The sequence below is a fragment of the Leucoraja erinacea genome, chromosome 23, assembly GCF_028641065.1.
Source record: "Leucoraja erinacea ecotype New England chromosome 23, Leri_hhj_1, whole genome shotgun sequence".
NCBI lineage: Eukaryota > Metazoa > Chordata > Chondrichthyes > Rajiformes > Rajidae > Leucoraja > Leucoraja erinaceus.
In genome coordinates, this window is record NC_073399.1 from 388,833 (window position 1) to 416,670 (window position 27,838).

General features: G+C 44.8%; 1 protein-coding gene across 1 annotated transcript in view; it reads left to right on the top strand.

Moving 5' to 3' along the window:
* The window catches only part of LOC129708077 (ubiquitin carboxyl-terminal hydrolase 43-like), a 285,523-nt gene that overhangs the window by 118,927 nt on the left and 138,758 nt on the right, over nucleotides 1-27,838 (top strand). Inside the window, exon 4 of the mRNA XM_055653607.1 lies at nucleotides 3,996-4,088. Within this exon, the coding sequence (XP_055509582.1) occupies nucleotides 3,996-4,088 (93 nt within the window). The remainder of the gene's footprint in view (nucleotides 1-3,995; nucleotides 4,089-27,838) is intronic.

Genomic DNA, 27,838 nt, shown 5'->3' on the forward strand with positions numbered 1-27,838 from the left:
GAAATCCTCACTAGGGAAAGAGTGGGCATCAACCTGCTGCAAGCAGATCTAAAGGAATGTCTGGGAAAACTGCGGAGAGCAGAAACCCTCAGAACTCGATGCAAGAAGAAGGAGAAGGCAAGAACATCCTTCTACAAGGATCCCATCGGATTTGTGAAAGGACTCTTCACAAAGGAAAAGAACAGGTCACTTAAGGTGTCAAAGAGGGAATTGAAGGACTACCTGAAATCAACGTACACAGGCAACCAAAGATTTGAGCAGAGGATGATACCTCCAAACATGCCATCCATTCCTCAACCAGAACACCAGTTGGACGACAGCCTCCCAAGGTGGAGCAAAGTTGAGAAAGCCATAAGGAAGGCAAGGGCAGCTTCAGCTCCAGTTCCATACCGGCTATACAACAATGCTCCAAATGTTCTACAGTTCTTATTGAGGCAAATGAAGATACTGAGGAGAAAACAAACCATCCCAAAAGCATAGCGAAGAGCAGGGGGAGTGGTGATCTCCAAGGAAAAAGATGCCTCAAACATCAACCAATTCCAGCAAATCAATCTCTTGCATGTTGAAGGGAAGATCTTCTTTAGCATTGTTGCTCAAAGGATGATACCTACCTGAAACAGAACAACCTGATTGACATGTCGGTACAGAAAGCTGGTAGACCAGGCGTCTGTGGACACTTAGAGCACACAAGCATGATATGGCATCAAATCCAGTCTGCAAAAAGGGAAGAAGAGATCTGCACGTCTTATTCCTGGACCTAGCCAATGCTTTTGGATCTGTTCCCCATTCTCTCCTCTGGACAGCCTTCGAGTTCTTCCATATTCCAAAGACCATTACAAACCTGGTCAGCATGGACTCAGTGGGCTGAAGGGCCTGTTTCCACGCTGTATCTTTCAATTAATTAATCAATAATATCAAAAATGCAAGCTACTTTTATTTTCAGAACAGCCAAGTCACAATGTATATCAGCGATTGAGCACTGTCAGACTGCACTATATCATTGACATTTGTTATAACAAATTTCACATTCTATTTTGGAGAAATGTTTTATCACATGTATTGTAATTATTTCCTCGGTTATGCTGCTTCTTTTCAGAACAGCGCGCAGTGGAATGATGTTATGACAGTAAAGATTATAGGAACCACTTTGTGTGAAACATGACTCATCTAGATTTCCTCAACTACTCACTTGAGAATTGGCCATAAAGAAGCATGTGTTATTAGTTGTGACATGCCTTAATGTCCCATTATAATCTAACTGCAGGCCTCAAGACTGTAAGAAAACTGACATGTTTGTAACAAGGTTTGGATTTTCTAGCAGTGATCTGCTCCTTCCAATCTGCGTAATGCTTTCTGGGAAAATCAAAGCATTCTGGGGAAATCAAGTCCTTTAGGGACAGACCACATCGCTGGAGAGAAGGAATGGGTGATGTTTCGGGTCGAGACCTTCCTTCAGTCTGAAGAACGAACTCGACCCGAAACGTCACCCATTCCTTATCTCCAGAGATGCTGCCTGTCCCACTGAATTACTCCAGCATTTTGTGTCTACCTTCGATTTAAACCAGCACTTGCATTTCTTCCCTACTCCTTTGGCTGATTGAAAGAAACAGCATGTAAACAGGCCGTTCGGCCCACCTAGTCCATGCTAACTATTGTTCCCCTGGTTCACACTTGGCTGAAGAAAGATCTCCAGCTTTATGTTTCTATCTTTGGTTGAAACCAGCATCTACAGTTCCATCCTACACGCTAGTTCTATGTTATCCCTCTCTCTCCTGTATTCTCCACGACTTGGGGCAATTTACAGAAGCCAATCACCTGCAAATCTGCAATTCTTTGTGATGTGGGAAGAAACTGGAGGACGCGGAGGAAATCTACTCTGTCAAAGGGAGAACGTGCAAACTCCACATAGGTAGCATCTGAGCTGGGATTGGACCTGGGTCTCTGGCGCTGTGTAGCAGCAAGTCTACCAACTGCACCACCATGCCGCGCTGTACTCTATGAGATTGTTGAAAGCTTTGGTTTGTGATATTGAAAATAATCCCTTAAATCGAATCACAATATACCTTTGGTAAACACCAAAAAATACCATTTATTTCAATGTGATCATTGTAAAGAAAAAGGAGTCAATATATAGACCTATTTATAATCTTAAGTTCATTTCACTCATTTCAGTCCTGCCATGGGGAAAAAAATACAGGAGCCTGAAAACTGTAACGTCCAAGATCAGGAGCAGCTTCTTCCCGACAGACAGCAGGCTGTTAAACACGACAACTTCCAAATAAGCTCTGAACTACGATAGAATTAGTGGCTTGTCACACATAGAATTGGTGTCATTGGCTTTGTGTTTTTTGCATGATTATTGTTTGTTTTTATGTATATGTATGCATGCGTGTGTGTGTCTGTGTGTGTGTGAATGTGTATATACATATGTATATATATACACATACATACCTACATACACACATACATATATGTATATATATATACACATGCACGAACACACACACACAGACACACACACACATATAATTGAATTGTTCTGTTTGAGACCTCTGACAATAAAACACTCGACTCTTGAGTCTTGTTCAATGGACACAGGAAGTCCTATGAGAATTGTATCAAACTGCAGCTTAATGAGTTAGTGCATGGCAGATGGAACCACTTCCACAAATAGACCAATAACTGACTGCATCAATATACTGTCCTTAATATATCCCAAGGCATTTCAAAGCAGTCGTGAATCAATAAATTAGACAGGACCGTCAAAAATAAGATACTTTGAAGTTGCTGTTAGAGAAGCGCTTTATAAGTGGCGGCACGGTGGCGCAACGGTAGAGTTGCTGCCTTACAGTGAATGCAGCGCCGGTGACCCGGGTTCGATCCCGACTATGGGTGCTGTCTGTATGGAGTTTGTACGTTCACCCTGTGACCTGCGTGGGTTTTCTCTGAGATCTTCGGTTTCCTCCCACACTCCAAAGACGTACAGGTTTGCAGGTTAATTCGAATTGGTAAAATTGTAAATTGCCCCTAGTGTTTAGGATAGTGTACAGGGTGATCGCTGGTTAGTGTGGACTCGGTGAGCTGAAGGCCTGTTTCTACGCTGGATCTATAAAGTCTAAAGAGATACTTGGGGGACCAGGTGATGCTTGATGTGATTCAGCCAGATCTGGTGATAGATTGCTGAACTGATTATGGCCAAATGTCCTCACATCTAGGGAAATTATTGGCAGCAGGAGCAGAGATAAAACAGCAGTTTATTCAATGAGATTCTTCCATAAATATCATTTTGAGATGTGGATTAATTGGGAGGAAAAGTGGGAAATTTGTGCGTTACCTGTTGAATAGGTGTCGCCAAAGATACTGGCCCTCGTCATCTATAGCATTTACATAATATACATTTTCAGTTGTACAGGTCCACCACCGATTTTCCTGCATCCTTGGTTCCAGAGCCTTTCTGGATTATCCATCCTGCCGGACCAATAGAGGCATTGCCAACATGAGGAGTCCAACGGTCCCAGAATGATCCGTCTCGGCTGCCCACTAGCCAAGATACTGGCCCGCAGAGTTGGCCTTGGAAGTTGTCTATGGAGACGGATCTATCGGCTCAGGCCAGTCCGGAGTTCCAGAGCCCTGGCTGCAGGGGATAAATTTGATCCACTGATCGGCACGATGAGGTCAAGTTCGGCCGACTCACCCCATTTCTGGGGTGACTTCCGGGGGTAATTTTGTCCAGATTAAAGGAGGTGCCGGACCACCAGTTGCTGGACAATCAGTGGTGCACCTGTATGTGGATACAATACAAGCTTTCTTTTTGTTTATTTTCTCAACAGATTATCAAGATAACTGTTTATTAATTCATGTTGTTGATGAGTATGCACAACTCAAGATTGTGCAATTATGATTCTGTAATAAGGTTAAGAGATGTCGCATTTCATTTTATGTGCGTTCCGTCATTTAACTTTTATTAACTGTTGCCTTTTGATTTTTTCCATTAGATCATCTCTAACTTGCCCTCACTGCCTTAGACAAAGCAACACGTTTGACCCCTTTTTGTGCATCTCCTTGCCCATTCCCCTTCGCCAAACCAGGTACGTCACACACACCATTTTTAATGCAGTTACCTATTGCTGTGAATATTTGCTTGTGTTTCATTGGGATGGGCAAAATCGACATTCATTTGGTAACGGACCCTTGCATTTTCCCATTGACTATTCCATGTTATTTATAGCTTATACCATGCTTGTTCGGAGAGATCTGAAATTCGATGTCAACCACGCTGACCAATTTTGCTCGCAGATACATTTTCAGCATGCTGAAAATGTTTCCTCAACCAAACTGAGGCCGTGAGTATGCGGGAACGTCCCTCAAACATGAAGGAGAGTCCCAGTGATCTCCTAGGACCATGTGTCGACCATGCTGCGAGTTTGAGTCGAGAGCAGATTCTTCTAAACTCGCAAATTATGTCGCCGCAGTGGCCCTTAACTGGTCCATCAAGTAGGATGAAGTTCATAGTGTGGATCAGCTGGGTGTTTGGTTTTTAATTTGGTTTAGTTTTGAGCTACAACGTGGAAACAGGTCCTTCGGCCACTGAGTCCATGATGACCATGGATCGTTAATCCGTTCACACTAGTTCCATGTTATCCCACTAGTTCTCCTCCACCCCCTACACACTAGGGGCAATTTACAGAGGCCAAGTAACCTACAAACCAGCAGGACTTTGGGATGTGGGAGGAAACCGGAGCACCCGGAAAACGACACTGGGAGAACATGCAAACTCCACGCAGATAGCACCTGAAGTCAGGATCAAACCCGGGTCCTTAGCTCTGTGAGGCAACAGCTGTGTGATTATGCTGCCCAGTATTGGACCTTACTAATTTTGTACATGTTAATTTCTCTATAACTGCAAACCAGGGAAGCACTGTCTTCTTGCAGCAAAAAATGAGGGCATTTCCTTTACAGTCAAACCATCTCCCAAATAAAGATAAATATGTCCTTCAAAGCTCTTTGAGCATCGAGCTATTAAAAAAAACATTTTGAAGTTTAAATACATAAAAGGAAATGATATTAGTTTAGAAACTACTTCTATTGACTGAATTATTCCCTAAAACTATTAAGGTGTTGGCTCAAGGTGTAGCATGTGTAAATGAAGTATCCTCTGGAACTGTGCAGAGCAAGAAGTCACTTAACAGTCTGAAAACTGATCACCATGTATCAGCAGTTATTGATCTCTCAACGTGCTTGTATATATGGAAGGTAAAGTGCTGGAGTAGCTTCTGATGAAGGGTTCCCACCTGAAATGTTACCTATTCCTTTTCTCCAGAAATGCTGCATGACCCGCTGAGTTACTCTGACATTTTGTGTCTATCTTTGGTATAAACCAGCAACTGCAGTTCCTTCCTGTGCATATGTATATGGATAGGTTTCTTCGTAAAATTCATGAGGGGGCCCGGAGCCAAGTTCTTGAATGCATTGATGATAAACCAGTGGATAAGGAGGACTGAGAGGAAATGCGCTTTTATTTCCGGTTGAAATCTATAGTTTTTCATTTAGCCACTAGATATTTCTTAACAGTGAGAAAGTAAAATAAATGTTCAGTTAATTAGTGTTTGTTCCTTTCCTTCAATATCGCAGGGTGATATATCATCAGTTTAGTCACAGTTCTGTTGCTTAAGACAGTAAATCATTTGTACATTATTGAGATAAAAGACGGGCTAATTCATGTTGATGGTTTGGTCTGTGCACTGATTGAATTCCAGCTTTTTATCATCATTACAATGAGAACTTTCACAGGAACAGCCAGTGACTTTTAGTATTAGTTTAGTTTAGAGACCCACCACGGAAACAGGCCCTTCAGCCCATCGTACACTAGCACTACCACTAACACTGGGGACAATTTGGAATCTTTATCAAAGGCAATTAACATGCAAACCTGCACGTCTTTGGAGCGTGGGAGGAAACTGGAGCCCCCGGAGAAAACCCACGTGGTCATGGGGAGAACGTACAAACTCTGTCATGGTAGAACCCATAGTTAGGTCTCTCTTAAATCTCTTCCCTCTCACCTTAATCTATGCCCACTTGCTTTAAGACCACACCCTCCACTTATAAAAACATCTTGTATTAATCCGGTTTTGTTTTGGAATTAAGCCACGTCCACAGTTGTATGGCACCCTCAGCATTAGATTATTATCTCAATTCCTTCAGTATCTTGGACTGAGTTTAACCCTTAGATCAGCTGACCCATTAGAAAGGGGGTAACAGCTGAACCAAGCTGGCATAAGAATGCACTCACCTGTGAATGGGAACTCAAAACCAACTTCTACTTGTAGGGATAAGTGGCATATGTTTAGAATGTAACAGTATTCTTCCACAAATTACTGCATTAACAGTTGCTTTTTCCGTCTCTTCAAGTACCACTGCAATGCAGCTTATTGTGTGAGTCCCAAGGGCACTCGTGCTATTTCATTCATGTTACAGTGCCTATTTGCTGAATGTGATACTTGAATAAAATACAGGTTCCATCAATTCAGTCTTTTATTGTGGACCATTAGTGCAGGGCTAAGAGGCTATTGGAGTAATTAAAGAAAGTACAAAATCCATCTCAAGTTAGAAGTGCTAAATTCACTGGGTTAAAAATTGTGCTATTGTCTTTTAGTGGAATTAAAACAGCAATGATACGGTTGGTCGTACTGTCACTGTTTGTGAAACTTCCTGTAGTAGTTTAGCTTAGTTTTGATTATTATTGTCACCTGTACCGAGGTATAGTGAAAAGCTTTTGTTTGTGTGCTATCCAGTCAAAAAAGACTATACATGAATATAATCAAGCTGTCCGCAGTGCAGAGATAAAGGATAACAGGTACAACATTTAGTGCAAACCCCGTGATCGCGTGGGTTTTCTCCAGGCCCAGCGCCCGGGCCAAACCTGCTCAGCTGGCCCACTGACTGGGCTTTGTGTGTGCAGTCCAGCACCTGGGCCAACTCATCATTTACCCAGCCACGGCTGAGTCGGTCAACTAATCGGCCTGAGTCAGTCAGGCCAAGGGTAGAAGAACACTTCAATGCCGCGGACACCAGAAGCATGTGGCAGGGTGTCAGGGACATCGCTAACTACAAGAGCAGCCCCACCTGCCCCCACGGTGATATCACACTGGCCAACGAACTGAACACCTTCTTTGCCCGGTTCGAAACTGGCAACACCACCAGGAGACATTAAAAAAGACTGGTCTGCCCCAACAGCTGCTGACAACGTTCTACTGCTGCACCACAGAGAGCATATTAACGTATGGCATCTCTGTGTGGTATCTCAGCTGCTCGGAGGCGGAGAGGAGAGCTCTTCAGCGCGTCGTCCACAGAGCGCAGAGGATCATTGGGACAGAGCTACCAGCCTTGGAGGGCATCTACCACACACGGTGCCTCAGGAAGGCCGTCAGCATCCATAAAGACTCCTCACATCCCTGTAACGGACTGTTCGAACTATTAGCAGACGTTACAAGGCCTTCTACGCCCGAACCTCCAGACTCAGAAACAGCTTTATTCCCAGAGCTATAGCGGCTCTGAACCGGCCCTGCTGAGTGCCCCCCACCCCCCTGGACCGTCTCCCTCGGATGGTCACGACACACAGCTTATTTATTTATTTTACTTTTCTTTTTCATCGGTTGTAGCTGCATACTAAATCCCGTTGCACTGACGTGCAATGACAATAAAAGATATTATTATTATTATTAATTGCCGTTGGGAATTTGTCCCGTATTTTGACCTTTTGTCGCATATTTGGGTGGGAAAGTTGGCAACCCTAGGTATAATATATTCTACAACAAACCGAGTGAGTGTAAAACCATATCTATTCCCCTCATTATTTTATAGATCTCTATAAAATCCCGTCCTCAGCCTCCTGTTCTACAGCAATAAAGTCCTAGCCTGCCCAACCTCTTCCCATGGCTCATGCCCATGAGTCCTGCCATCATCCTCGTCAATCAATACTCCAAATGTTCACTTTAACAATTTCACATAACTATTTTTAAGGCTCCACAGATGTGACTGTACATTTTGTTTCAACTTGTCAAATTAAAAAATGCCACTGCACCATTTTTGTCATCTGCTCGTACTTGAAATAAAAGTGTTCTTGGCATCTTTTGGTCTGCACTCTATCACCATTAGTTCAGTTTAGCTTATTTTAGAAATGCCGAATGGAAACATGCCTATTGGCCCACTGATCATTGCCTGTGCACTAGTTCTATGCTACACACCAGGGAACATTTATAGAAGCCAATTAACCTATAAACCTGCACGTTTTTGGAATGTGAGTGTAAACTGGAACACAATGAAAAAGCCCAGAGGGGACACAGGGAGAACGTGCAGACTTCACATGGACAGCACCCGTAGTCAGGATTGAACCGGGGTCTCTAGCGCTATGCAGCGCCAACGTTACTGTGCTGCCACCTTCAGTTTTCCCAGTCTTGCCCCATGCTGCAACTGCAAATACTGATGCTTCTTACATTTGGAATTCTAATGTACTTTACTTGACCTGTAATGTAAACCATAGACCTGATGCGCTACAATGCTGATAACTATACTCTGCACTTTGTATCCTCACATTTGCTCTATCTATTGCACTTGAATTTGACTTGTTTGGAGTTTAAGAAGAATATTATCTGACCTGATTGAACAGCATGCAGAGCAAAGCTTTTCACTGTACCTCGTGACTTGTTACAATAATAGACCTAAACAAAAGCTTTTATTCTTAAACTTCCGAGCACATCCAGGACATCGATGTGGTTTCAGAGACAAATAATGTTGCTCAACTGAGGCAACAGCCAATAAAGCCATTGTGGAGACGCAAGAGTAACTCAGCGGGTCAGGCAGCATCTGTGGAGAACATGGACAGGTGACGTTTCACAGAGTGCTGGGGTAACTCAGCGGGTCAGGCAGCATCAGTGGAGAACATGGACAGGTGACGTTTCGGGTCGAGACTCTTCTTTAGATTGATTCAGAACCATTATGGAGTACTAGAATTTGCGGATAGTTTTAGTTTAGTTTAGTTTATTGTCACATGTAATGAGGTACAGTGAAAAGCTTTTTGTTGCATGCTACCCAGTCAGCAGAAAGACTATACATTATTACAATCAAGGTGTCCACAGTGTACAGATACAGGATCATGGGAATAACATTTAATACAAGATAATTAAAGATAGTCTGAGGGTCACCAAGTAGGTCGGGATTGCTCTCTAGTTGGTGAAGGATGGTTCAGTTGTCTGATCACAGCTGGGAAGAAACTGTCCCTGAATTTGGTGGTGTGCATTTTCTCACTACTCTTCCTCCTGCCTGATAGGAGAGGGTGGAAGAGTGAGTGACCGGGGTGAGACTTGTCCTTGATTATGCTGTGGCTTTGCCGAGGCAGCGTGAAGTGTAGATATAGTCAATGGACGGGAGGTTGGTTTGCGGATATACGTGGAGTATAACTTGCAAGATTTGATTATAACGGAATATAGTGAAGATTCATTGTGTACTAAATTATGACTTGGGACATTTTCTGTTTTCAGTTCTTTCTTTAAAAAATATTGATATTTGCAAACAGTTTAACAGTTCTAAGAAGAGATGAATCAACATTGACTAAGTATGGGTCCAGATGCATGTAGGTTTTGGGGAGAGAAATAGCCTTTGCAATGGCATTTGAAAAGGCCAATAATCATTTGCGTTTGTAACTGGCAATAATTAGTCCTAAAGGTGAAGTAATTAAATGTGATAATGAAATGAATGCAATCATTGGAAAAATAGAAAGAATGTTGAGTCTTGACCTTTGTACCAAATATTCTGTAGGTTTTGTTCCGTGCTGCAAATTGGAACGTTAAGACGTTATAATGGCAACCAAAAAGATTGGCGATATGAAATTTCAGTAAAATGCAATTAGCAAAAAGAATGAAAAAAAAATCATTCTTAATTTAATTTAGTCTAGAGATACAGCACTAAGTGTAATTGTAGTTAAACCTTGGTTTAATTTAGTTTAGTTTAGACAAACAGGCCCTTCGGCCCACCAAGTCCGTGCCGACTAGTGATCCCTGTACACTAGCACTATCCTGCACACTAGGGATAATTTACAATCTTTTTCAAAGCCAATTAGCCTACAAACCTGTACGCCTTTGGAATGTGGGAGGAAACCGGGATATCTGGAGTAAAACTCTGTAGAGACCGCACCCATAGTCAGGATCGAACCCGGATCTTTGGCGCTTTGAGGCAGCAACTCAACGGCTGTGCCAATGCGCCAACCTGGAGATTCCCTGCATATGGGTATGCAGTGAATGGAAGGATTTGGACCTTTATTCCCTTGGGTAGATATGCCAAAGACTAGAGGCCCCAGCTTTAACGTGTGAGGAGCAAGATTTAAAGGAGCTGTGAGGGGCAGGTTTTTGTGTGTTGCCTGGAACATGCTGTCAGGGGTGGTGGTGGAGACAGAAATCATGGTGGCATTTAAGAGGCTGTTAGATAGGCACAGGGAATGGAGGAAAATGGATCATCTGCAGGCAAATGAGATGAGATTAGTTTATTGTGGCCTCACGTTTGGCATGGGCATTGTGGACATTGTGGGTACAGTGGACATTGTGGACAGTGTGGACAGTGTGGGTACAGTGGACATGTGTGGACAGTGTGGACAGTGTGGACATTGTGGACAGTGTGGACAGTGTGGACAGTGTGGACAGTGTGGACAGTGTGGACAGTGTGGACAGTGTGGACAGTGTGGACAGTGTGGACATTGTGGACAGTGTGGACAGTGTGGACATTGTGGACATTGTGGACAGTGTGGACATTGTGGACAGTGTGGACAGTGTGGACAGTGTGGACAGTGTGGACAGTGTGGGGTACAGTGGACAGTGTGGGTACAGTGGACAGTGTGGACAGTGTGGACAGTGTGGGTACAGTGGACAGTGTGGGTACAGTGGACAGTGTGGACAGTGTGGACAGTGTGGACACAGTGGACAGTGTGGACAGTGTGGACAGTGTGGACAGTGTGGACAGTGTGGGTACAGTGGACAGTGTGGGTACAGTGGACAGTGGGACAGTGTGGACAGTGTGGACAGTGTGGACATTGTGGACAGTGTGGGTACAGTGGACAGTGTGGGTACTGTGGACAGTGTGGACAGTGTGGGTACTGTGGACATTGTGGACAGTGTGGACAGTGTGGACAGTGTGGGTACAGTGGACACTGTGGACATTGTGGACATTGTGGGTGTGACTGTGGACATTGTGGACATTGTGGACAGTGTGGACAGTGTGGACACTGTGTGGGTACTGTGGACAGTGTGGACAGTGTGGACAGTGTGGACAGTGTGGACAGTGTGGACATTGTGGACAGTGTGGACAGTGTGGACAGTGGACAGTGTGGACAGTGTGGACAGTGTGGACAGTGTGGACAGTGTGGACAGTGTGGACAGTGTGGACAGTGTGGACAGTGTGGGACAGTGTGGACAGTGTGGACAGTGTGGACAGTGTGGACAGTGTGGACATTGTGGACAGTGTGGACAGTGTGGGTACAGTGGACAGTGTGGACATTGTGGACAGTGTGGACATTGTGGGTACTGTGGACATTGTGGACAGTGTGGACATTGTGGACACTGTGGGCAGTGTGGACAGTGGACAGTGTGGACAGTGTGGACAGTGTGGACAGTGTGGACAGTGTGTGTGGACAGTGTGGACAGTGTGGACATTGTGGACAGTGTGGACAGTGTGGACAGTGTGGACAGTGTGGGTACAGTGGGCAGTGTGGACATTGTGAGCTACAGGGCCTGATCCTGTACTGTACTGTGCTTTGTTCTTTCTCCAAGTAAATGTAGATGCACATTGAGAAATTATTTTATTACAATCTATAAAAATGAGGTAATAAAATTAGTCGATGGATATTTCAACTTTTCTCTGCCAAGATATTGCCAGGACTACAGGGAGAGGTTGAGCAACCTAGCAACTTATTCCTTGGAGTGCAGGAGGATGAGGGATGATCTTCGAGGTGTACTAAATCAAGAGGGGAATAGATTGGGTAAATACATAGTGTCTTTTGCCCATAGTAGGGGGAATCGAGAACCAGAGGACATCGGTTTAAGGTGGGGGGGGGGAAGCTGAGTGATAATTTTTTTCACAAAGGGTGGTGGGTGTTTGTACTGAGCTGCCGGAGGAGATAGTTGAGACAGGTACTACTGCAATGTTTGAGAAGCATTAAGACAGGTACATAGATAGGACAGGTTTAGAGGGAAATGGGCCAAATGTAGGCAGGTGAGACTAGTGTAGTTGGGGCATGTTGGTTGGTGAGGGCAAGTAGGGCCGAAGGGCCTGTTTCCATGTTACATGGCTCTCTATGATTGAATCTCGGTACATGTAACAAAAATTAAAGAATTGCCAACTTCAAACACCCAGAGGTGGATTATTTCAGGTAAATCTCAGACCCAGTGGATTATTTCAGGTAAACCTCAGACCCGGTGGATTATTTCAGGTAAACCTCAGACCCGGTGGACTGAGTTCACTTCAGACTCAGATCCCAACTCTTTTTGAATCCACTTTGACGTGTCGATGTCCTTTCAGTTGTCTACCAAGCAGCTGTCTCTCCTCGACGTTTTAAAGTCAAATGTTTCTCTGTAGAAATGATGAGTGGAAATCTGATTTCAAACATTTTGACATATAAAAGATTGTGAAAATGGACAAAGGTGCATTATAAACAGTGCTGTGGCATTTTGTACTCAGAGCTGTGTTAAAATGGGATGTGTGCATCTCCCAGCAGGAGGGTCTTGGGGAGGTTGCAGCTGATGAATCATTTGTTGCTGCCTGAAAGGTGTCAGGTGGTGCAGCGGTTGAGTTGCTGCCTGACAGCGCTTGCAGTGCCAGGGTCCTGAGTTCGATCCCGACTACGGGTGCTGTCTGTACGGAGTTTGTTCGTTATGTCTGTGACCACATGGGTTTCCTCCGAGATCTTCGGTTTCCTTCCACACTCCAAAGGCGTACAGGTTTGTATGTTAATTGGTTTGGTGTAAGTGTAAATTGTCCCTAGAGTGTGTAGGATAGTGTTAATGTGCGGGGATCGCTGGTCGGCACGGACTCAGTGGGCTGAGGGACCTGCTTCCACGCTGTATCTCTAAACTGAAATAAATCTTTAAAGAGATCTTCTTCATGAAACCTCAGCACAGGTACAGCTGCTGCCTCACAGCGCCAGAGACGTGGGTCCTTGTCTATATGTGCTGCTTGTATGGAGTTTGCATGTTCTCCCTGTGTTTTCTCTGGGTTTTGCCCCACATTCCAAAGACTTCCAGGTTTGTAGTTTTAATTGGCTTTGATAAGATTATCCCTAGTGTGTAGGATAGTGCTAGTGTTTGGGGTGACCGCTGCTCGGAGTGGACATAGTGGGCCAAAGTGTTTCTGTGCTGACCTCTAAAGTCATACAGAGGTGATTACTGGTACAGTTTCAAACTAGGTAAAGTTGCTTTTCAGCACAGATGGGTTTGGTTTATTTCTGTTTCCTTTGTATCGTGATGTGTGCAGGGCTGCCAACATTGGGTGAGAGTTGGCAGCCCTGTGTGTTAATTGCTGTGTGCTTCATAATGCAGACTAATGTTTACAATGGAAACAAATGCCATTGGAATGCCATTTTTGAGCAAGAGTAGTGTTTCCTGTTTGTGTCTGAGACCTGTGTGTACTGTGTTCGTGCTTCAGTTACCCAGTTACTTGTGTTTCCACATTTAGAGAATTTAGAGAGAGATATTATTGAAACCGACTGTTTGGCCCACAGAGTCCACACACCGACCCATTCAATCAATCACCCATTCACACTATGTGTTCAAGAAGGAACTGCAGATGCTGGTTTAAACCGATAGACACAAAGTGCTGGAGTAACTCAGCGAGACAGGCATCATCTCTGGAGATAAGGAATTGATGATGTTTTGGGTCAAGACCCTTCTTCACATTGAGACCCTTCTCTCAGTCTGAAGAAGGGTCTTGCCCCGAAACATCACCATCTCCTCTCTCTGGTGATGCTGCCTGTTCCGCTGAGTTCTACATTATTCCACTTTCCCATCCACTGCCAACGTTGGTTTCTGCTGTGTGCTCCAGTTTCCCCTCTCATAAGAGACGTGCCAGGAAAATGCAGCGTAGGCTAGTTGACTCCTATAAATTTTCCTTCAGTAGGGATTTTCAAAAAGACACATAGGAGAGTTTCGTTTCGAGCCCGAAACGTTGCCTATTTCCTTCGCTCCATAGATGCTGCTGCACCCGCTGAGTTTCTCCAGCATTTTTGTGTACCTTCGTTTCGAGACAGCCTGGGAACAGACCCATCGGCCCACCGAGTCCATGCTGACCATCGATCACCCATTCATACAAGTTCCATGTTATCCCACTTTCATCATCTGCTTCCTACACACTAGGAACAATTTACAGAGGCCAATTAACCTACAAACCAGCACGTATTTGGGATGTAGAAAGAAACAGGAGCATCCAGAGGAAACCCAACCTGGTCACAGGGAGAACATGCAAACTCTACACAGGCAGCAGCTGAGGTCAGGATCGAACCAGCGTCAATGGTGATATGAGGCAGCCACTCTACCAGCTATGCGTGCTGTTCAAATGATAAACCAAGTTGCAACTGCAGCAGAAGCTTGTACAACGAACATTAGTACCGATGATTTTGTACAGAAATAATGGAAAAATGGTTTGGAATTTCATCTCCGAATCTCTGCGCACTTGAGTTGTCACTGCTCCTGTAAAGCAGTTCATTGACGTGTTAATAGTCACCTGTTCTGATGTTTAGTTTAAATATACCGTGTAGAGACAGGCCCTTTGATCCACTGAGTCCATGCCGATCAACGATTAGCCGTGCACTAGTTTGCATCCGACACACTGGGGACAATTTACAAAAGTCACCTTAACCTATAAACCTGTACGTCTTTGGATTGTGGGGGGAAACCTGAGATCCCGGAGAAAACCCATGTGGTCACAGGGAGAACGTACAAACTCCATACAGGTAGCACACATAGTCAAGAACGAACTAGGGCCTCTGCCGTTGTCAGGCAGCAATTCTACCGCTGCACCATTGTACCATGTATCCATGATTCCTGATCTTGCCATGTATGTCACTGCTCAACCTCTGTCAGAAAACACACCTGTGAACAATCTTGGGATGTTCTCGCACATTAAAAATACAAGCAAGTCATTGTTGATGTCCACAGACTCGGCTCAGAGGCTTCTGCTGGCCTTTTGCCAAATTCCGTTCAGAAATGTTGTACCAGGAACTGCAGGCAGAATATACTAAAGCTAAGAAATGTTATTGACCAATGCAATGTTTTTATTAGGAAAAGTTGACGTTTCAGGTTGAGACCCTTATTCAGACCTGAAACGTCACCTATCCCTTTTCTCCAGAGATGCTATCTGACCCGCTGAGTTACTCCCACACACAATATTTTTATAAGCTACATGGTAAACCTGATTGCCACATGACGTGGGCTGAACGCTTCATATTTATGTTCAGGAAGGAACTGCAGTTGCTGGTTCACACCGAAGATAGACACAAAATGCTGGAGTAACTCAGTGGGACAGGCAGCATCTCTAGAGAGAAGGAATGGTCCAGATCCAGAGCCAGCAACATTATGGGAGACCTCTTCCACCCCAGCAATGGACTGTTCCAGCTGCTACGGTCAGGCAAACGCATCCGTTGCCATGCTGTGAGCAGTTTGTGTCTGTCTCATTTTTATGTTCCACAGGAGGTACCTGATTGGAGTGCAGTTATAAAGGGGAATCACAAATGAATTTAGTCTGAGGAAGAGTTGCAGAGAGAGTGGATAGAGGTGTAGAACATTATCACAGCCATAGATGAGGTGGACAGTCAGAACCATTTTCCTAGGGTGGACATTTCAAGTGCTGGAGGGCACAGCTTTAAAGTGCAAGGGGTGAAGTTTGAAGCAGATGTGTGGGGCAAGTGTTTTTTACACAGAGGATGGCGGGTATCTGGAACACGTTGCCAGGGGTAGTGATGGAGGCAGATACCACAGTGGCATTTAACAGGCTTTGTGATAGGCATGTGAATATTTAGGGAATGGTGAGATATTGATCATGTGCAGGCAGATGAGATTAGTCTATCTTGGCTTCATGTTCGAAGTTAATTAACCCTCTCTAAAATTGCCCGAGTGTGAAGGAGAGCATGGAACGAGTGTGAACGAGTGTGAAGGAGTGATCAGTGGTTGTGATGGGCCAAAGGGCCTGTTTCCATGCTGTATCTCTAAACTCTCAACTATAAACACCTGGCTGTTTGGGGCATGGACATTTTTGTCAGGCAGGAGCCTCCTGTTTTGAATCTCGACTCCTGGCAACCGTTGTAGGAATCAAGTCAGGGGCAAGTTAACTGTGGCTGTGGAGAAGTCTCACGCTCACATTCCACGCCCTGTAATATCTTGGAATACCGATGAGTTGATCGACAGGTGAACAGCAAAATGCTGAAAACAATTAAAAGAGGAAAATAAAAATCCTGAGCCGCATTAGGGTGGCACGGTGGCGCAATAGTAGAGTTGCTGCCTTACAGCGCCAGAGACCCGGGTTCGATACTGACCTCAGCTGCTGCCTGTACGGAGTCTGCATGTTCTCCCTGTGACCGCATGGGTTTTCTCCGGGTGCTACAGTTTTCTCCCACATTCCAAAGACGTGCAGGTTTGTAAGTTACCGTATTTCCCGGCAATGAAGACGCACCTGCATCGAAGACGCAGCCCCATTTTGAGTTGCTACATTTTGAAAAAAAGCTGGCGGGACAGGATCAAGGGTTTGGTTTAGTCAGTAGAAAGGAAGATGTGAAACTCCTTCTGGACTGGGGAGCCTCCACCTTCGCCTGTCCCACAATGCGCTGTGTAGTTCAGGTCTGTGGGATGGGGACTCTGTGGCTCAGGGAGATCCCATAACGGGGAAAGCGAGAGAGAGAGAGAGAGAGAGAGAGAACCTAGGTCAGCTCGCTTGACCCAGGTCTGGCTGCCGTTCCCAGGTTAGCTGCGGGCCCTGGGACTGGCTGAAGTTCCCAGGTCGCGAAAACAAATTGAAAAAAAAATACGCCTGGGTCATCATTGCCGGGAAATACGGTAATTGGCTTCTGTACATTGTCCCTAGCATGTAGGATCGAGCTAGTATATAGGTAACCGCTGGCCAGCACAAACTCGTTGGGCCGAAGGGCCTGTTTCCACGCTGTATCTCTGAACTAAACAAAACAATGTAGAGGTGAATGTTACACTCTACATGTACTCTACATAATGTGTGCATCATATGTTTGGAATGTGCAAGGAATGTCAATAGGACAAGCGACCACTGTTTAGCTTAGTTTAGAGATACAGTGCAGAAACAGGCCCATCGACCCACCAAGTCCAGGCTAACCAGTGATCCTTGCACACTAACACTATCCTACACACACTCGGGACAATTTACGATTGCACCAAGCCAATTACCCAGAAAACCTGTATGTCTTTGGAATGTGGGAGGAAACTGGAGCACCCGGAGACAACTCATGCAGGTCATGGGGAGAACGTGCAAACTCCATACCGACAGCACCGTAGTCAGGATCGAGCCCGGGTCTCTGGCGCTGTGTGGCAGTAACTTTACTGCTGCGCCACTTGTTAGGGTGATGTAACACTCATCCTCGCGGCATGTTTAGGAGTTTGGAATGACTCTGGTCCAGTACATTATGGCTGAGAAAAGTATTTTGGTTGGAAAAAATGAAGTTGAAAAATGTATTTCCTGATCTGAACCCCTGTGATGTACCAGCAGGTTGTTGATGGTGGTTTTATCACAAACCTGTCGAGCCAATCCCCGTTTCTGAGAGTTTGTTTTTGTGCCTTGTTGCTGACAAATGCTTCATAATAATTGACCTGATCTTTTAGAAATGCAAACACAGGCAAGGTCAGTTGTTCCCCAATTAAAGTCAATTATCCATAACCGCTGAGGCAAACCTGTTCTTTTGAGAAGTAAACTGGACAGCTTGTATTGTGTGTTCAAATTATTTTTGTGTTCCTTATCGCCTGGCATTTAAATACAGTTCAACATAGACTCACTGTTCTGAATACCGGTAATTCCAGTCTATGCACATAGTTCACAAACTCATCGATACACATACCAGTGCTTACAGGAAATGTAACTACCAGGTGGATTCTCATTCCTTTCCCACGATGATGGATAACACCCAATGACAGCAATGAGTCTGTTTATAAAACACTTCAATGTTCAACTTAAAATGTTGTCAGTCAAAGATGAACAGTCTTTCAAATGGCCACGCCTAATTTTAGGGAATAGTTTCTTCTTCATTGTCGAGTGGAATTTAAAGCCGCATCTATTGAATGGAGTTGGTGCTCCCACCTACTGATGTAGATTATTCCTGAATTGATTTCAAGGAGGAACATGGTGGAGCTGACGATACCCCTTTAAATACTGCAGATTATACTGCAGATGAGCTTTCAAATGCTGTTCAAGTTCATGTTCATGTTTATGGCCTGCACAGCCTTATATGGCAGCCAAAGAATGCCACAGAATCACCACCTGACTTGACTGAAAGGACAAAGGACATTTATATATCGTCACATACACCAATTGGTAAAATGTCAGTTACCATGCAGCACAAATAAGATAAACGCAACACTTTAGAAACATAAAACATAAAAAACATCCCCCCACAGCAGAATCAACGTTTCCCACTGAGGGAAGGCACCAAAGTTCATTCCTCTTCCTCTGTTCACCCGTGGTTGGGGCCTATTGAGGCCTCTGCAGTCGCCGCTACGGGCCCGATGTTTCAGGCCCTCGAACGGAAGAACACTCTCAGCGGCCCAGAGCCTCCGAATTGGCCGCTTCCTACCGGAGATCGCGGCTTCTGAAGTCCACAGGCCGAGCTGGGCGGAGACGCAACAATGGCGATCTCGGTGAGAGATCCCAGGCTCCGCGATGTTAAAGTCAGCGCCGTCAGAAATTCCCTTCCATCTCCTTCCTAAAGGAACGTCCTTTAATTCTGAGGCTATGACCTCCCACTAGACTCTAGACCCTCCCACTGGTATATTGGGTGTTCCTAATCTGGTGAAGACCTGTATCTACTTGTTCCAAGAACTGCAAATGCTGGTTTATACCAAAGATAGACACAAAGTGCTGGAGTAATTCAGCAGGTCAGGCAGCATCTCTGGAGAAAAAGGATGAATGACGTTTCGGGTCGAAACCCTCCGTCCGAGAATCATTTTCAGAGAGTGCCGACACGAAACATCACCCATCCTTTTTCTCCAGAGATGCAGCCCGATCCACTGAGTTACTCCAGCGTTTGGGTCTTTCTTTGGTATGAACCAGCATCTGCAGTTCTTTTCACACACTCTGTCTGCTGTGCTGTGAAATCTCCTGAAGGTATTCCGACTTAGAGCTTAGAGACCCAGGGTTTCTAACAGGCATGCAATACAATGCCTTATCCATGTAACAACTGTGAATTCTTCGGCTTATGTGGGATTGTGATAAAATAGCATTTAGCTTGAGGTTCAAGGCACAATGTTTTAGATCTAAAGGAATGAATTTGATCTGCACACCACTAAGCTGTAAGTGCTGGTCCCAAGTCAAGGTATTGCTCATTTTGTTATTAATTATCACAAGAATATTTTTTGCTTGGGTCAAATATGGTCTATCATTCCTTTAGGACCCAGATAGTGGGGTGATTATTTAACAGGGCAAATCCCTATTGGTCGTGGTGTGTAGAGGAGAGATGGGTTTGCATGGTGAAAGGTAAGCAATGGACTGAGTGGAGTGTATTTATAAAACTTACTTGTCTTAGGAGAAGGAAAGGAAAGGAAAGGTTTAGAGGTCTACTCCGCTGTTCAATCATGGCAGATCTATTTTTCCTTCTTAACTCTATACTCTCGCCTTCTCTCTGTATCCTTTGATGCCCTTCCTAATCGAACTCTGCCATTGAAATACCCAATGTCTTGGTCTCCACTGTCATCTGTGGCAAAGAATTCCACAGATTCACCACCCTCTGGATATGAGCCAAATGTGGGCAAATGGGAGTAGCTTGCATGGGATGTCCGATCGGCATGGATGAGTTGGGCTGAATGGCCTGTTTCCATGCTATATGAATCTGTCTCTATGACTATGAGCGGCACAATAGTCCTATTCTCCTGCTAAACACTCGCAGCTTGTGTAGCATTGTAACAGCCCGCTGCATCTCCTCCCTCCCTCCCTCCCTCACTTTAATCCTTTGTCTTGTCAGTTTGTAGTTCTGCAATACTATTTACTTTTTTAGTCACTCTAAAAATAACATTCCTGGATATTCATCAATGCATAGAACAATACAGGACCAAGGGAGACAGGTCCTATTGCCCACACACACTGTCTGTGCCGTACATGATGCCAAGGTCAAGACAGGTCCTATTGCCCACACACACTGTCTGTACCCAACAAGATGCCAAGGTCAACTACATTTATCTGCCCGCACGTGAATCATATCCTTTCATTCCCTGCATATCCATTCGCCTATCTAAAAGCTTCTAAAATGCCACCATCACGTCTGCCTGTACCATTATCTATGGTAGTGTGTTCTGGGGATGAGATCAGAGCACAAGATTGATATGTGAAGGGATGGGTAGTTTAGTTGAGTTTATTATTGACACATGTACTGAGGTACAGTGAAAAGCTTTTGTTTGCGGGCAACCCAGTCAAATAAAAGACTATACATGAATTAAATTAAATAGATAAAGGATAAAGAGTACAACATTTAGTGCAAAGATAATACATTGAAGTCCAATGAAGTCTGATTAAAGATAGTTCAAGGGTCTTCAATGAGACCAACTACATCGTCTTGGTTATGAAGGTCCCTTCCTCATACATATCTGTACCAATTACATTGTCATGAGCCACAAGACATGGTAGGAGCGAATCTTCCTCAGGTAACAGACTTAGAATATTACACCATCTAACATGCACCAAACACGTTACCTATTATTCATGTGTAAAATTATGCAAGTATAACACAGATTGTATAGGAAGGAACTGCAGTGGCTTGTTTACACCGAAGATAGACACAAAATGCTTGAGTAACTCAGTGAGACAGGCAGCATCTGTGGAGAGAAGCAATGGTTTGAGATCCTTCTTCAGACTATCCATAGATAGTAGACCTTGACCAGAATCCTAGTATACAGAAAGTAATGTAGATACAAGGATTGGCAGATACTGGTTTACATCGAAGAATATTATCGGCTTTATTGAAACCAACCTGGATCAATAAGGAAATCATAAATTCATAGTGGGATGCGGCATGGAAACAGGCCCTTTGGCCCATCGTGTTCACACTGATCATAATATTGTGGATCAGATGGCACTGTGGCTTCCTTGGTTCAAGTGCCTGTCTACTAAGAGTTAGAGTTAGCTCTTCAGGCTAAAGGATCCAAGGGATATGGGGAAAAAGCAGGAACAGGGCACCGATTTTAGATGATCAGCCATGATCATATTGAATGGCGATGCTGGGTCCAATGGCCTACTCCTGCACCTATTTTTCTATGTTTCTAGGTTTCTAAATCCAGTAAAGGGATCCTGAGTTCAATTCCCAGCAGACCATCATAAAAAATGTTGAACTGATTTTTGAATTTAAACAACAAAATAACATAGGTTAAAATTTCTGACCGGCACGGTGGCGCAGAGGTGGAGTTGCTGCCTTACAGCGCCAGAGACCAGGTTCGATCCTGACTACGGGTGATGTTTGTACGGAGTTTGTACGTTCTTCCTGTGACTGCATGGATTTTCTCCAGGCGCTCTAAAGATGTACAGGTTTGTAGGTTCATTGGCTTTGATAAAAATTGTAACTTTTTGTAGGAAAGTGCTAGAGTATGGGGATTGGACTAGGCGGGCCGAAGGGCCTGTTTCCGTGCTGTATCTCAAAACTGAATAAACTAAGATCCATTCAGGTAAATAGCAGCTCCTGTTCAGACTGGGTAAACGGAGCAGAACTCAGCGATGTATTATTTTTGTTTATGATTGATGTTAATGTTGTTTGTTGGAGGGGGGGAGGTAGAGAGAGCATTAGTGCGTGACGGTTTTTGGAATGACCAGAATTGTATCTCATTCTTGGAATGAGTTTCTTTCAAGCAAATGGGAGTTTCATTATTGTGGGGAAATTTTCAGCGCCTCCACAATGTATATTTCAATGTGAAAGGGCATTGGCTCGACAAATTCAAACAGAGGGAATGTCATTGTCCAATGAAGAACAGAAAGGACTTTGATATAAAGTGGAATTTGATTCTCTCATCCAGGAAGAACTGTTTTCCTTTGCCTTGATGTAGAAACAATGAGATACAAGAGGAACACAAAGTGCTGGAAAACACAGTTCAGTTCTGTTTAGTTTATTGTCACATGTACCGAGCTACAGTGAAAAACTTTTACTGCCTGCCATCTAGTCAGCAGAAAGACAGTACATGATTACAATGAGCCATTTGGAGTGTATAGATACATGATATGGGAATAACGTTTAGTGCAAGGTACAGCCAGCAAAGCCTGAACAAGTATAGTTCGAGGGTCACCAATGAGGTTAGTTCAAGACTGGTTGTGGTAGGATGATTCAGTTGACCAATAACAGCTGGGAAGAAACTGTTCCTGATTCTGGAGGTGTGCATTTCCACACTTCTATACCTTTTGCCTGATGGGAGAGGGGAGAAGAAGAAATGGCCAGGGTGCATCTCGTCCTTGATTATGCTGCTGGCCTTGCCGAGACAGAGTGAGGTATAAATGGAGGCAATGGAAGGGAGGTTGGTTTGTGTGATGGTCTGGGCTGCGTCCACAATTTGCAGCAATTTCTTGCGGTCTTGGATGGAGCTGTTCCCAAACCAAGCTATGATGCATCCCGATCAAATGCTTTCTATGGTGCATCTGTAGACATTGGTGAGAGTTGTAGGGGACATGCTGAACTCCCTAAGCCTTTTAAAGAAGTAGTGTCGGTGTGCTTTCTTGGTCGTTGCTTCAGAAATTGTTAGTGATATTGACTCCTGGGAATTTGAGGTTTTTAGCCATCTCTACTTTGACGCTATCAATGCAAACTGGGGCATGTATACCACCCTTTTCATTGTTCAGATTCCCAGCTCTCCGTTAAGTCAAGTCAAGTTTATTTGTCACATACACATACGAGATGTGCAGTGAAATGAAAGTGGCAATGCTCGCGGACTTTTGTGCAAAAGACAAACAACCAAACAACCAAACAAACTATAAACACAATCATAACACACATATTCTTTTACATAATAAATAATGGAAGGAAAAACGTTCAGTAGAGTTAGTCCCTGGTGAGATAGGCGTTTACAGTCCGAATGGCCTCTGGGAAGAAACTCCTTCTCAACCTCTCTGTTCTCACCGCATGGCAACGGAGGCGTTTGCCTGACCGTAGCAGCTGGAACAGTCCATTGCAGGGGTGGAAGGGGTCTCTCATGATATTGTTTGCTCTGGAGTTGCACCTCCTGTTGTATAGTTCCTGCAGGGGGGCGAGTGAAGTTCCCATAGTGCGTTTGGCTGAACGCACTACTCTCTGCAGAGCCTTCTTGTCCTTGGCAGAGCAGTTCCCAAACCAGATGGTAATGTTCCCGGACAAGATGCTTTCCACCGCCGCTGCGTAGAAGCACTGTAGGATCCTCGGAGACACTCTGAATTTCCTCAATTGCCTGAGGTGGTAAAGGCGCTGCCTTGCCTTACTCACGAATGCTGAGGCGTGTGATGCCCATGTCATATCTTCGGAGATGTGGACTCCCAGATATTTAAAACAGTTCACCCTATCCACAGGATCCCCATTTATCCTCAATGGAGTGTACGTCCTCGGATGATGAGCCCTCCTAAAGTCCACGATCAGCTCCTTCGTTTTTTTGATGTTCTAGAGGAGGCTGTTATCCTGGCACCACAGTGCTAGATCAGCCACCTCCTCCCGGTAGGCCTTCTCGTCGTTGTCTGAGATCAGGCCCACCACCACAGTGTCATCAGCAAACTTAATTATTGAGTTGGAGCTGAACCTAGCCACACAGTCATGTGTGTACAGGGAGTACAATAGGGGGCTGAGGACGCAACCCTGGGGCGATCCTGTGCTCAGGGTGAGGGACTTTGATGTATTCCCTCCCATCTTGACTACCTGGGGCCTGGCGGTGAGAAAGTCCAGGACCCAGGCACACAGGGAGGTGTTGAGCCCCAGTTCCAGTAGCTTCCCGGCCAGTCTGGTGGGGACTATCGTGTTAAATGCTGAACTGTAGTCTATGAACAGCATCTTCACGTAGCCCCCCTTCTGGCTGTCCAGATGGGAGAGAGCGGTGTGCAAGACCTGGGAGACCGCATCGTCCGTGGATCTGTTCGGACGGTATGCAAACTGCAATGGGTCCATGTTCCGAGGGAGGAAGGCACAGATGTGTTTCTTCACCAGCCTCTCAAAGTCATGGGTTTTGGTTCTTTAGAATTTGTAATTCCTGTGCCAAGTGTTAACATCATACAAGACAATGTATTCAAAATCTATCATAAGAATTTTGTCTAAAAATAAACCACAATGCGCTCCGTCAGTATTGTATTTTTCTATTCACTCATGCCTCGTGGATGAAACCACTCCCAATTGTAACATTTGACAAGGGTGGTTCCAATTGTCCATGTTTGTTATTTTCAGTTTCATTGTGATTTGCTGAATTTAACATTGTCAAAAATTAAACCAAAAGTCTTGCAGAAAAACAGCATCTTATTTGACAATTCTTTTTGTCCTACATCTCCGAATGGCAGATGACATTGAGGAGTTAAACAGATCAAGTATCATGCAGAGCACTTGTAAATCGATTTTCACCCAGAGCTTTCACAACACGTTAGTGTGCCAATGAAATCCACAAAAGTGTTCCGTTCTAAACACATCTAGTCATCATAACAACCTTTGCTGCAAAATACAAACTTCGACAAGGCAGGTTTCCTTTATTCGTTCCACTTGAATGAAACCATTTGTGAAAAGGAAAGCAATATTTAATCTAAAATATCCAACTTGGCCTTTCTTTGACCCTCCTGCGATGGAATGGAGTTGGCATGATCTCCGATCTACAGGCTGCACCCTGTTGCGCCTTGGATGGATGTATAGGGATAAAGTCCAAGCAATAGTTGGTTTTGAGATTCAGTAAGAAAACAGGCCCTTCGGCCCATCAAGCTCACATTAGTTAGTTTAGTTTCTTGTCATGTCAATAGTCAATAGTCTATTTAATTGTCATTTGGACCCCTGGAGGTCCAAACGAAATGCCGTTTCTGCAGCCATACATTACACACAAATAGACCCCAGACACAACATAATTTACATTTTACATAAACATCCATCACATAGCTGTGATGGAAGGCCAAAAAAAAAAATATCTCTCCATGCACTCTCTCCCCCCCCCCCCCCCACCCCCCCCCCCCCCCCCCCCCCCCTGAGTCCCAACGTCCAAAAGCCCCCGGCTGGTCGATGGCGATTGTCCCCGCGGCCATTAAAGCCACGCCGGGTGGTGCTCGGATCGTACACCGGGTCTTGGTGTTAGAGCCCCCGGCGTGCGCTCGCAGAGTCCCGCGGGCCATTCCAAGCCGCGCGGGGCAGTGATGTAGGCCCCGCTCCAGGAGCTCTTCGACCCCGCAACTCGGGCGGGAGAAGTCGCCGTTGCAGGAGCCCTGAAAAGCGGTCTCCCTCCAGGGATCCGCGGGCTCCCGGTGCCGCCGTCCGCAGACCCGCAGTAGCAGCCTCCGCATCAGCAGCAGCAGTGGCAGCAGCAGCAGCAGCAGCGGCAGCAGCAGCAGCAGCAGCGGCAGCAGCAGCGCTCCTCCACCGCTCCACCCGCTCCGGTCTCGGCCAGCTCCGCGACGGTGAGGTGAGTCGGCACCAGAGTCCCCGGCTTCTTCTGTTGGAGGCCGCTCCTCGTTGCAGCCCCAACGACAACTGAGACCCGACGAGAAAAGGTCGGGTCTCCAGTGCAGGGAGAGATTTAAAAGTTTCCCCCACCCCACCCCCACTCCCCCACACACACACCCCAACATAAAATAACAACAAAAACTACATATAAACACAGACAAAAAATAATAAAAATGCGGACAGGCTGCAGAGGCCGCTGCTGACCAGAGTCGCGCCGCCTACCATGTGTACTGTGGTTCAGTGAAAAGCTTTCATTGTGTGCTAACGAGTCGGTGGAAATACAAAACATGATTGCAATCGAGCCGTCCACAATGTACAGATATAATTAGTTTAGTTTAGTTTACTGTCATGTGTACGAAGGTTCAGTGCAAAGTGTTTTGTTGCGTGCTATTTGTGACTATATGTGATTACAATGAAGCCATCCACAATGTACAGATATAGGGTAAAGAGAATAATGTTTAGTGCAAGATACAGTCCAGTAAAGACCGATTAAAGAGTCCAAGGGCCACCAATGAGGTAGATGGTAGCTCAGGACTGTTCTCTAGTTGTTGATAGGATGGTTCAGTTGCCTGATAACAGCTGGGAAGAAACTGTCCCAGAATTTGGAGGTGTGCATTTTAATAGTTCTGTCCCTCTTGTGTGATAGGACAGGGGAGAAGAGGTTGTGAGCAGGGTAAGACTGACTGTGCCTTGATTATGCTGTTGGCCTTGCCGAGGCAGCATGAAGTGCAGATGGAGTCCCTAGAAGGGAGATTGGTTTGTGTGATGGTCTGGGCTACGATGACAATTCTCTGCGATTACTTGCGGTCTTGGATGGAGCTGTCCTTGAACCATGCTGTGCCGATAAGATGCTTCCCACATCAGATTATTTCACAATCCTCAGCTCTTTTTGGTTTTGGACTGTTGAGTCGGTCTCTGCTTCACAAAGGTCCAAGGTGCATTATTATCAGATTATCGTTCCAACAATTTTATGGGCAAACTGCAATGAAGCTTAAACTTGTAAAGCTCCAGCTGAACTCTGAGCTGAATATTTTGGGCCATTAACTTTTTTGAGCTAGAGTTGCACTGATTGTTTTATAAATTATTTCTGACTGCCGGGCCGTGAAGCTGAATGATAAGTAGTAACACTTATTATTTTGCTGTTGAGTTTGAGTAATCAATGTGTTGATGGCAATTAATTTTGAATTAAGTTGTGTAAATGTTATATTTCAGGAGATTGGGACAGTTTGAGATGTTATTTTTCCCCTTTGTTGATCAGGCCAGATATCTCATTGCAAAGTTTGACATAAGCTTTAGGAATGTCATAAAAATCTTTCAACCCACATACATAAAATCTATGTTACTTAACTGCTAAATGAGCGGTTCAAATTGCAAGGTTGGTGTTATTTTTGTAGCAGATTATTTGGAAAATTGTGTTACCATAGCTGTTTTAATTTTACTTTTAAAACTACAGCCCTTCGGCCCATCGAGTTCACACCGATCATGCATCAACAATTCATAACGTTCCATGTTATCCCACTTTTGCATTCAAACCCTTCACAAAGGGGCAATGTTACAGAGGCCAAATAACCTGCAAAGCCCGTACATCTTTGGAATGTGGGAGGAAAACAGGAGCACTCAAAGTCAACCAACACAGTCACACAGAGAATATGCAAACTCCACATAAACAGCGTCTGAGTTCAGGATCGAACCCAGATTTCTGATGTTGTGAGGCAGTAACTCTATCAGCTAAGACACTGTCTTTGTGAAGTGTTTGAGCTGATTAATGATGCTTTAATGGTGGATGTTTGAGGTCAATGGTGGGAGGAGGGTAAATGAGATTCATGCCATTCATTCTGTTTGTTATGTTTTGCTGTAAATTCATTATCGGTGGCATTCCTCGACACTAAGAAGCGCATCTTTGCCCAAAATATTTGTGTTGTAATGATGTCTAATAACGGAATGAATTCCAAAGATGTACAG